This window comes from Hemiscyllium ocellatum, chromosome 19, assembly GCF_020745735.1.
Source record: "Hemiscyllium ocellatum isolate sHemOce1 chromosome 19, sHemOce1.pat.X.cur, whole genome shotgun sequence".
Lineage (NCBI taxonomy): Eukaryota > Metazoa > Chordata > Chondrichthyes > Orectolobiformes > Hemiscylliidae > Hemiscyllium > Hemiscyllium ocellatum.
The window spans coordinates 12,557,699-12,569,936 of NC_083419.1; the positions used below are offsets into that span (position 1 = coordinate 12,557,699).

At 48.4% G+C, this 12,238-nt stretch overlaps 1 protein-coding gene across 1 annotated transcript in view; it reads right to left on the reverse strand.

The window, feature by feature from the left end:
- c19h12orf56 (chromosome 19 C12orf56 homolog) overlaps positions 1 to 12,238 on the reverse strand; it is a 78,912-nt gene that overhangs the window by 35,640 nt on the left and 31,034 nt on the right. The window contains exons 4-6 of the mRNA XM_060839236.1: positions 9,483 to 9,891; positions 9,310 to 9,389; positions 3,161 to 3,305 (exon numbers count right to left, since the gene is read on the reverse strand). Coding sequence (XP_060695219.1) covers positions 3,161 to 3,305; positions 9,310 to 9,389; positions 9,483 to 9,891 — 634 coding nt within the window. The remainder of the gene's footprint in view (positions 1 to 3,160; positions 3,306 to 9,309; positions 9,390 to 9,482; positions 9,892 to 12,238) is intronic.

Below are 12,238 nucleotides of genomic sequence, written 5' to 3' on the forward strand. Positions count from 1 at the left end.
CTCGATAACCAGCCGTTCCCCGGCTCCAGGCCTACAATAACCAGGAGCCATCTCCTCGATAACTAGCAGTTCCCCAGCTCCGAGCCTATAACAACCAGGAGCTATCTCCTCGATAACTAGCAGTTCCCCAGCTCCGAGCCTATAACAACCAGGAGCTATCTCCTCGTTAACCAGCAGTTCCCTGGCTCCAGGCCTACAACAACCAGGAACTGTCTCCTCAATCACGAAGAGTCCCCAGATCCAGGCCTACAACAAGTAGGTGTCCCTGACTCTGCAGGCAGGTGCTGAGGAAGGAAATGTGTGTTGCTATGGTCTGGTGATGGAAGAGTCCAAGGACCTGCATGTCCTTGGTGGAGTGGGAGTCCCTGACTCTGCCACCATCTCACCAATGCCAGGTGTCCCAGTTGGGCCTACTGCAGCCAGGACTCCCGACTCCGCTGCCAGGCCAAGCTGCCATCTTTCCAAGAGTCCTGCTGTAGCAGCCCTCCACTGAGTTGCCACCTCGCTGGAACCGTCATGTTGAACAATTGGCTGCCACTGGCGTTGATTTCGATCGCTGGAGGAGCTTTGTGCCCCCAAACGCAGGGAGGCTGCTACCATTTTGTGTGTGGCCCATTCTCGCTGCCGCCAATTAACCCACCGCGAAAGAAAGAGAAACAAAAGAAAGAAAGAAAACAAAACGAGCGGAATTTAAAACAAAACAAAAAAAAAGGAAAGCAGGCAGGAGCTGTTGAGCCAGACTCAAGCCCGCACATGGTCCTGGTAAGAGGCAGGCTGTTTAGAGAGGATATCAGGAAAGATGTTTTCACCCAGAAGGTGAACTCACTACCTGTGAGGATGGTTGAGGCAGAAACCTTCAGAACATTTAAAAAGGATTTAGATGTGCTGTTGCAATGCCTAGGCACACAAGGCTATGGCCAAGTGCTGGAAAATGGAATTAAAGTAGTTCAGTGGTTGATTTTGACCAATGTAGATTCGATGGGCCGAAGGGCCTTTTTCTTTACAGTAGATCTCTGTAACTCCAAGGCTGAGATAAACAGATTTTTAATCAGGAAGAGAAATGGGGAGAATGTAGAAAAGTGGAGTCAAGACTTATCAGATCAGCCATGACCTTACTGAATGGTGGAGCTGTTCCATCTTGCAGTCTTGTATTTCAAAGCCTGCCTTTGGATGTGTTTTTATTGGCCACTGCAGCCTTCCGTCAGTGAGATGTACTTCCTGGCACAATATTATGTATAAAATGGTTCCCATGGTTGCTGTGCCCCGTTGTTCTCGGTGTCGGTGTGGGTCATTATTTACGGTGTCAGTGTGGGTCGTTGTTCTCGGTGTCGGTGTGAACCCTGGTTCTCTGTATTGGGGTGGCTCGTTATTCTCAGTATTGGTGTGACCCATTGATCTCGGTGTCGGTGTGGTCTGTCATTCTTGACATTGGTTTGAGCGGTTGTTCTTGGTGTTGGTGCCTGTTAAAAACAGCTGGAGGCCCTGGTCCTGATGTGGGTATGTGCCAACGCACAAGTTATTATTCTCTACCATCAGCTTATTTCCAAATGTGAACATGAACGTTTGTGATTTTTAAGAAGGAGCTGGTTAATTTGTACATAACTTGTCAGAAGTCATGTAAACATTGATGATTAATGCCCCAATTGATTTACAGAGCGATGCAAGGCCATCTTCAGGTCCCATTTCAGTCCTGCCTTTCTCAAAGAGCGATCCCACTGCACTGCTCTTTCCTCATGATACTGCAAAATTTTCCAATTTCCATCTGCAAAGCACTTAGAGTCATCGAGATGTACAGCACGGAAACAGACCCTTCGGCCCAATTCGCCCATGCTGACCAGATAACCCAAACCAATCTAGTCCCACCAGCCAGCACCTGGCCCATATCACTCCAAACCCTTCCTGTTCATATACCCATCCAAATGCCTCTTATATGTTGCAATTGTACCCACCTCCACCACATCCTCTGGCAGCTCATTCCATACAAGTACCACCCTCTGCTTGAAAAAGTTGCCCCTTAGGTCATGGTTATATCTTTCCCCTCTCACCCTAAACCTATGCCCCCTAGTTCTGGACTCCCCAACCCCGGGGAAAAAACTTTGTCTATTTATTCTATCCATGTCCCTCATGATTTTGTGAACCTCTATAAGGTCACCCCTCAGCCTCTGACACTCCAGGGAAAACAGCCCCTCCTCCACCCCTTCCGTCAGAGCCTTCCAGATTACACAGATCAGACCTGGCACCCTGAGGACTGAGGCCAGTGTAGGATTTTGGATGTTTCCACAATTTGGATAAGCTCATTTAGCCAGTAGGTATTTCAGCTCAGGGCCCATTGAGTTTGAGGGTTATAAAATGACCAAGGGGGTAACTAGCCAATGCAGCGCCAAGCCAAATTATTATACTTTTCTCTTAATTTTTACCCAATTAAAAATGGACGCAGGAAAGGTTATAAAGGTATCCAGTTTTTGGACACCACTGGTTTTTGGGTAACTGGACTTGAATTGAATTGAGTTAGCTTTATTGTTGCACGTACTCATGTGAGTACAATAAAAAATTCACAAATTGCCGGTTACGGCGCCATCTTCGGGTCAGAGGTGCCGAGGTACAGACTCTGGTGTACAAATGCTTAGGCAAAAATAATTAGAAAAATAAAGGAAGAAAACGCACAGCATTACAAAAGTACAAAACTACAGTAATAAATTAGAAAAAATAAAGTAATAAAAAATTTAAAATAACAGTCCTTTCATATTAATATAAAAGAAAAGATTACAAAAACAGAGAATTTACAACAACGTCCACTTTGTCCATTTCATGGCTGTGAGCTTGAGGGCCCAACCCTATATTGGAATCCCTGGCTAGACCCACCACGATGCTCTGTCTGTAAACTGCTGCACAAAAGTAGGGTTCTTGTGCTATCTTTTGTCAACATCCTTAATTCCATGTCCTCTGGCAACCTTTCCTTTTACCACTAGAAACAGTTTCTCTTTAGTCCCATTATCAAAAGTCTTCACAATCTTAAGTGTCCTCTACTAAAGGGCCCTGCGAGTCTCTCACACGTTTTGGAAGGTAAGGTTGACAGGCCTGGTAAAAGGACATGAGGAAGCCCTGGCTTTAGAAACAGAGACAGATGACAATTGGCAGGAATTAAGAGGGAAAGGCTTACCTTCCAAAAGAGTTTTTTAATTGTGAAGTTCCTGAGGGCTGCCATTTTCAGCTCCTGCACCAGGGAGAAGCTCCGCTCGAGGAAGTTGTTTCCATGAAGTAATTCCGAGCTGAGTTGGTTGAACAGTTTATTTGTTTCCTCTGAACTGGCATAACACAGGTCGGGTTGGTCATAGATTGCAGATAGTTTTCAATGCATGCCTCAAATCCAGTCACTTTAACTAGTCAACAAAGTTAACGCACTGTCATAAAGGGAGGCACAGATACAATTTTGCAATAAGGAATTTAGTGGAAACGTTTGAAAATTCTTTATTCTTGGGCATCACGAGTAAGGCCAGCATTTGTTGCCCATTCCTAATGGCCTTTGAAAAATGTAGCTTAACAGACGACCTCAGAGCCCAGTTCAGGGTCAACGACATTGCTGTGGGTCCTTTATTTTATTCAGTAATGGGATGTAGGTGTCACTGGCTAGGCCTGCAATTATTGTCCATCCCAGAAGACAGTTAAGTTAACCACATTGCTGTGGGTCTGGAGTCACATGTATTCAGGATTAGTGGTGCTGGAAGAGCACAGCAGTTCAGGCAGCATCCGTGAGCAGTACTGCTGTGCTCTTCCAGTACCACGAATCCAGAATCTGGTTTCCAGCATCTGCAGTCATTGTTTTTACCTAGTGGAGTCACATGTAGGCCAGCCCATGTAAGGAAGACAGATTCCATCCCTAAAGGACATTAGTGAACCAGATGGGTTTTTTCCAACAATTGGTAGTGGATTCATGATCATCATTAGGCTCTTAATTCCAGATTTTATTTTTGTTGAATTCAAATTCCACCATCTGCCATGGCAGGATTCAAACCTGGGATCCTATAACATTACCCAGATCTCTGGATTAACAGCAAAAATACCACTAAACCGTCGCCATCTGTATGGGCAAGATTGGATAAAGATCCTTTCCTAAAAGGCGTTAATGAGCCAGATGGGTTTTTACAACAATTAGTAAAAGTTGTCCTTGCCACCATCACTAAGAGTAAAAAATGAGGTCTGCAGATGCTGGAGATCAGAGCTGAAAATGTGTTGCTGGTTAAAGCACAGCAGGTTAGGCAGCATCCAAGGAATAGGAAATTCAACGTTTCGGGCATAAGCCCTTCATCAGGAATGAGGAGAGTGTGCCAGGCAGGCTAAGATAAAAGGTAGGGAGGAGGGACTTGGGGGAGGGGCGATGGAGATCTGATAGGTGGAAGGAGGTCAAGGTGAGGGTGATAGGCCGGAGTGGGGTGGGGGCGGAGAGGTCAGGAAGAAGATTGCAGGTTAGGAGGGCAGTGCTGAATTGAGGGAACCGACTGAGACAAGGTGGGGGGAGGGGAAATGAGGAAACTGGAGAATTCTGAGTTCATTCCTTGTGGTTGGAGGGTTCCCAGGCGGAAGATGAGGCGCTCCTCCTCCAGCCGTCGTGTTGTTATGTTCTGCCGGTGGAGGAGTCCAAGGACCTGCATGTCCTCGGTGGAGTGGGAGGGAGAGTTAAAGTGTTGAGCCACGGGGTGGTTGGGTTGGTTGGTCCGGGCATCCCAGAGGTGTTCTCTGAAGCGTTCCGCAAGTAGGCGGCCTGTCTCCCCAATATAGAGGAGGCCACATTGGGTGCAGCGGATGCAATAGATGATGTGTGTGGAGGTACAGATGAACTTGTGGCGGATATGGAAGGATCCCTTGGGGCCTTGGAGGGAAGTGAGTGTGGAGGTGTGGGCGCAAGTTTTACATTTCCTGCGGTTGCAGATGAAGGTGCCAGGAGTGGAGGTTGGGTTGGTGGGGGGTGTGGACCTGACAAGGGAGTCACGAAGCGAGTGGTCTTTGCGGAACGCTGATAGGGGAGGGGTGGGAAATATATCCCTGGTGGTGGGGTCCATTTGGAGGTGGCGGAAATGACGGCGGATGATACGCTGTATACGGAGGTTGGTGGGGTGGTAGGTGAGAACCAGTGGGGTTCTGTCTTGGTGGCAGTTGGAGGAGCGGGGCTCAAGGGCGGAGGAGCGGGAAGTGGAGGAGATGCGGTGGAGGGCATCGTCGATCACGTCTAGGGGGAATCTGCAGTCCTTGAAGAAGGAGGCCATCTGGGCTGTGCAGTGTTGGAACTGGTCCTCCTGGGAGCAGATGCGGCGGAGACGAAGGAATTGGGAATATGGGATGGAGTTTTTACAGGGGGCAGCGTGGGAGGAGGTGTAGTCCAGGTAGCTGTGGGAGTCAGTCGGTTTATAATAGATGTCTGTGTTGAGTCGGTCGCCCGAGATAGAAATGGAAAGGTCTAGGAAGGGGAGGGAGGAGTCTGAGACAGTCCAGGTGAATTTGAGGTCGGGATGGAAGGTGTTAGTAAAGTTGATGAACTGTTCAACCTCCTCGTGGGAGCACGAGGCAGCGCCTATACAGTCATCGATGTAGTGGAGGAAAAGGTGGGGGGTGGTGCCAGTGTAGTTGCGGAAGATGGACTGTTCCACATATCCTACGAAGAGACAGGCATAACTGGGGCCCATGCGGGTGCCCATGGCAACTCCTTTAGTTTGGAGGAAGTGGGAGGATTGAAAAGAGAAGTTATTCAGGGTGAGGACCAGTTCAGTCAGTCGAAGGAGGGTGTCAGTGGAAGGGTACTGGTTGGTGCGGCGGGAAAGGAAGAAGCGGAGGGCTTTGAGTCCTTCGTGATGGGGGATGGAGGTGTACAGGGACTGGATGTCCATTGTGAAAATAAGGCGTTGGGGACCGGGGAAGCGAAAATCCTGGAGGTGGAGGGCGTGGGTGGTGTCCCGAACGTAGGTGGGGAGTTTTTTTTTAAGATTAGATTAGACTTACAGTGTGGAAACAGGCCCTTCGGCCCAACAAGTCCACACCGACCCGCCGAAGCGCAACCCCCACCCATACCCCTTACCTAACACTACGGGGAATTTAGCATGGCCAATTCACCTGACCCGCACATCTTTGGACTGTGGGAGGAAACCGGAGCACCCGGAGGAAACCCACGCAGACACGGGGAGAACGTGCAAACTCCACACAGTCAGTCGCCTGAGGCGGGAATTGAACCCAGGTCCCTGGCGCTGTGAGGCAGCAGTGCTAACCACTGTGCCACCGTGCTGCCCAAAGTTCTTGGACTAAAGGGGACAGAACCGTGTCGAGGTATGCGGAGATGAGTTCGGTGGGGCAGGAGCAGGCTGAGACAATGGGTCGGCCGGGGCAGTCAGGTTTGTGGATTTTGGGCAGGAGGTAGAAACGGGCGGTGCGGGGTTGTGGGACTATGAGGTTGGAGGCGGTGGATGGGAGATCCCCTGAGGTGATGAGGTTATGGATGGTCTGGGAGATGATGGTTTGGTGGTGGGAGGTGGGGTCATGGTCAAGGGGGCGATAAGAGGAGGCGTCCGCGAGCTGGCGTTTGGCCTCAGCCGTATAAAGGTCGGTGCGCCAAACTACTACCGCGCCTCCCTTGTCTGCCGGTTTGATGGTGAGGTTGGGATTGGAGCGGAGGGAGTGGAGGGCTGCACGTTTTGAGGGTGAGAGGTTGGATTGGGTGAGAGGGGTGGACAGGTTGAGTCGGTTAATGTCGCGGTGGCAGTTGGCTATAAATAGATCGAGGGCAGGTAAGAGGCCAGCACGGGGTGTCCAGGTGGATGGGGTGCATTGGAGGCGGGAGAAGGGGTCATTAGAGGGTGGGCGGGAGTCTTGGTTGTAAAAGTAGGCACGGAGGCGAAGGCGGCGGAAGAATTGTTCAATAACTCGCCGCGTGTTGAACTCATTGATCCGAGGGCGTAGGGGAATGAAGGTGAGGCCCCTGCTGAGGACTGATCTTTCATCCTCAGAGAGGGGGAGGTCTGGAGGGATGGTGAAGATCCGGCATGGTTGGGAGCTAGGACCTGGTGTGGGACTGGAGCTGGGGGTGGGGGCGGGGACAGAGATCGACGTAGGGGCGGGGTTAGATGTGGTGACGTTGCTCGGTGTGGGGCGGGGTCAAGCGTGGGGGCGGGGTCATGCGTCATGACGGAAGTAAGCGTGGGGGCGGGGTTACGTGTGGTGGCGAAAGTCGGCGTGGGGCGGGGTTATGCGTGGTGACGAAGGTTTGTGTGAGGGCGGGGTTACGTGTAGTGACAAAAGACGGCGTGGGGGCGGAGACACCTGAGGCATTGTGGTCCTGCAGGTTAGTGATGTCAGTGGGGGCGAAAGTGGCTGCAGCGACGGCAACTGAAGGGGCGGAAATGGTTGTGGCGACGAAAGAACCGTAGTCATTCCCGGTAGCCGCGGGGGTCGCGAGTCCGTCGGCGATCTTCCTGGCGATCGTGGAAGTGGTTATCTGTGCGGTGATCGCCGGGGCGGTTGTTTGGGCGGCGATCGCGGAGGCTCCGAGGTCGGTGGGGGCGGAAGTGATGTCACTAAGATTATTGTTTTACACATTTATTCATTGAATTTAAATCCCACCAGTCACAAGGTCAGATTTGAACCCATGTCCCCAAGTCCATTAGCCTGAACCTCTTGATTATTGGCCTAGGGGCATTACCACTGCACCAACATAGATTCCATACTTACAGCAAGCATCTCATTGCCTTTTATAGATCAAAACATCTGTGTCCCCAAAATAGATAGCTCCAACTAAAATTAAATATTTAAGTCTAATGACCACCTCTAGTAACAGTAATGTCACTGGAAGAGTAACATAGAGATTAAAGTTATTACTTTGGGGGTACTCGTTCAAATCCCACCATGGCAGATGCCGACATGATGGGCTGAATGGCCTCCCTTGCACAGTAGCAGTTCTGTGATTCTGTGACAGAATCTAATGACCTCTTGAATGCCCCAATTGAACAGCCTACACCATATTTCTAGGCAGTGTATTCCATACCCCATCTACTCACTGAGGGAAAATGGCGACAATTGTTATTTAAAAAGTCTCTTCTATTTCTCTGAGGCCCTTTAGACAAATGGAGTCTCACCTACATGTGGCTCTAGACCCAAGGCACTGTGGTTGGCTCAATTGCCCTCCTTAGAGATGGACAATAACCACCTATACCTATATCCCATAAGGAAACAAAAATACAACTGCTAGAGGAATCAAAAGTCAACAGATCCAGAATAAAATGTCAGTTTCATTCAAACTACTGAATTGTTATCGAAATTTCTTTCTAGGCACAAATGCACTTCAAGGGATGGAAGTGTCATCCTCATAGAATCCTTATTGTGCAAAAGCAGGCCATTCAGCCCACACTAACCCGCCAAAGAACATCCCACCCACAGCCACACCGTCCCCCCAAGTTTCTTCTCTATAACCTTGCATTTCCCATGACGAATCCACTTAACCTGTGGGACTGTGGGAGCAAACCAGTGCACCTGGACGAAACCCACAAACACGAGGAGCATGTGCAAGCTCCACACTGACAGTCGCCCGAGGGTGGAATCAAATCCAGGCCCCTGGCGCTGTGTGGCAGCAGTGCTAACCACTGTACTGCCCTTGGGCTGGCATACATAGGCTGCCTAATCTACAGCTCACTGAAATGGCCCAACAAACCACTCAGTTGTATGAAGCCATTCCGGAAAGTACTGTGGGTGCACCAACTGCAGCAGATAACAGTTTACTCCCACCTTCTGAGGGTAACGGCAGAGGAGGCTGACCCAGCTAAGGATGCTCACATCCCAAGAAAAGTAAATCTGGGGGGAAAAAAAAAACAAGGGTCCCAACTAAACTACTAACTTCTCTTTCAAATGCTGACCAACATGGCTGTGCATTTCCAGCATCTTTTTGAGCATCGTTTGGGGTGGCACAGTGACTCAGTGGTTAGCACTGCTGCCTCACAGCAACAGGGACCCGGGTTTGATTCCAGCCTCAGGCAACTGTCTGTGTGGAGTTTGTACATTCTCCCCATGTCTGTGTGGGTTTCCTCCCACAATACAAAGTTGTGCAGGTCAGGTGAATTGGCCGTGCTAAATTGACCAGGGTGTTCAGGGATATGCAGGCTAGGTGCATTAGTCATTGGGGAATGGGTCTGGGTGGGACACTGTTCGGAGGGTCGGTGTGGACTTGTTGGGCCGAAGGGCTTGTTTCCACCCTGTGTAGGGATTCTAAGTTTCGGATCACGACGCACGTTTCGTTTCACTCTTGCAAATGGAGGAGAGGGCTGGGGCAGGAGTTACCTGTGAGTCTTTGGACCTCGAGAAGGAGAGCAAGGGGCCATTACTCTTGCATAAGCTGGGTCCTGCAGGAGAGTCGACTGCTGCAGTCAACATGAAAACAGAAACAAATATTAACACGGTCGGGCGAGAAGTGCAGGCAGCAACGCGGAAGTGTAATCCTCACTGGTACTTACGATCATTTGATTGTTCCACGCACTTTTTAAGTGGAGAAATATGAGAGAGGTCATAGAAATAATGTAGAGGTGAAGCTCGGACTCTCTTGGCTTGGCTTGTTCAGTCATTGCCTTGTCTGCTTCGGAGCTTGTGTCGGGTCGAGGTTCCTTCATGTTCCAGGTCGAGGGGTAAGGACTGGTTACCAACCGCTCCATTGATACTGAGCTGGGAGCAGTGGCTGTCGTTGCAGGGTGACTGGCTGCACTTTCTTTCGGAGGGTCTGGTAATGGACGGGCATTCGGAGGCTTAGGTACAGACCCCTCCGCATTGCGACGGTCGGACAGTTTCAGATTTTTCATGGCAGAGATCGGGAAGGAGGCAGTGTGCCGCAGCGTGGAGTGTGGCTCCCCGGACTCTGCTGCATTTCCCCTGGACATGAGAAGCAGGTACATCACAATTAGGATGAATCGCCACTGTTTTGGGGCCATTCAGCCCCTCAATCCTGTTTTGTCATGCACAGTTGATTTGTATCTCAACACTGTTGTATCTCAACCCATCTCTGTTCCATGTCCTTTTGGGCTAGCTAACAGTTTTGACATTTTCAAACAACCCCAATAGTTTTTTGTTATTAAAAGGGAGAGAGTTTTAGAGTTCCGTTACTCCCTGTGTGAAATAATGCCTCCTGATATCACCCCTAAATGGCCTAACTGATTTTGATTTAAATAAAATCCTTTAAATAAAAATGAAACACTGCAGACGCTGGAATGGTGAAACAAAGGCAGAGAGAATGCTGGAGAAACTCCGCAGGTCTGGCAGAGAGAAACAGTTAATGTTTCAAGTTGAGTATAACTCTTCTTCAGAACCCGAAGTCACACAGGACTCGGAACATTAACTTGTTCCCTCTCTCCATGGATACTGCCAGACCTGCGGAGTTTCTCCAGCATTCCCCGCTTGTTTTTGATCTGTTCTTTGTTATATAGTCCATAAACAAAATCCCTTCTTAACGTATTTAGACGTGGAACCGCATAGAGGGAGAATGAGGTTTTCTGCACATTGTTTCATGCAGCTTTTCTAAATTAGGGAAACAGAGACCATAATGGAAAGTAACCTGAACCCAAATTAGGCTGAGAAGCACTTGCCTTATAACAATATCTGAAAGCCAAGTCAATGATTCACATTACAGCATCTAAACAAACTTAAGTACTCTTAATCAGGCTTACAGTATAACACAGGCAATCTTTCAAATTAAATTAGGTCCACTTATAGTGATCAAATTTATGTGAAACCATCCATGTTACTGAGCACAGAAGCTAATTATAAGTAGACTGTAGGCATCAAATGGCTTGTTTGTTATCCATTGCACATGTACTGGGAGAGAGTGTGAAGGGCATAAGTAAAAGTAATTGGTCACATCTGTTACATCTTCACCTCTTTTTGCTGCTCTTGATTTGAAGACACATTTTGTCTTAGTTGTGGTGGGAAAACTGACAATTTGTTTTTCTCAAAAAGCTGGTAAAGTCAAATCTTACTGATTCTAACAGGAAAACAGGAGCAGGAGTAGGCCACACGGCCCTTTGAGCCTGCTCCCCCATTCAGTATGATCACGGCTAATCATCCAACTCAGTCCCCAGTTCCTATGTTTTCCACATAGCGTCTGATCCCTTTAGCCTTAAGAGCTATAACTCCTTCTTAAAAACAGTCCATTGCTCACCCCAGCAACGTAAAGGCTATTTTATACCTGACTTCTGCCATATCGAACACCTGACTCATGGGAAGCTTAAACGCCAAGTGGTCGAACTGGAAGGAATATTTTCTTTTGCAGGTTGAACCCTCATCAAAGTTTTCCTCTTAAATCATAGTAGTGCACTGAAGAAATCAACTGATCAAATACAATGGCAAGTAAAAACATTAAATGCTATAAATCAGACACAGGAAACACTGGATATACGTAACTGTTGTACAGAGAAAAGATGGGTTAGTGCTCTTGAGTATGTGTCAGAATTGTGAGGTAAGCACATTAGGAGAAAGGAATGGAGGAACAAAGTAAGGGGGGATGTTTTATATTTATTCATTTGTGACGTGTGTGCGTGTCTGTGTATGTGTGTTGCTAATAAGGCCAATATTTGTTGCCCTTCCCTAATTTTCCAGGAACTGAGTGCTGCCTCAGCCAATCAGAGGGTGATTAAGAGTCACAGAATTGCAGAAAGAGACCATTCAGCCCATCATGCCTGCACCATTGTCAGCCATGTTGTTGTGGGTCTGGAGCCAAATATAAGGTAAAGATAGCAGACTTCCTCCTGAACGGCATCGATGAGGGTTAAGTTGTTAGTAAGTTTGAAGGTAACACCAAAATTGGAGGTGTAGTGGACAGTGAAGAAGGTTACCTCAGATTACAACAGGATCATGATCAGATGAGCCAGTGGGTGAGGAGTGGCAGATGGAGTTTAATTCAGATAACTGTGAGGTGCTGCATTTTGGGAAAGCAAATCTTAGCAGGATTTATACACTTAATGGTAATGTCCTAGGGAGTGTTGCTGAACAAAGAGACCTTGGAGTGCAGGTTCATAGCTCTTTGAAAGTGGAGTCGCAGGTAGATAGGATAGTGAAGAAGGCATTTGGTATGCTTTCCTTTATTGGTCAGGGTATTGAGTGCAGGAGTTGGGAGGTCATGTTGCGGCTGTACAGGACATTAGGCCACTGTTGGAATATTGCACGCAATTCCGGTCTCCTTCCTATCAGAAGGACGTTTTGAAACTTGAAAGGGTTCAGAAAAGAT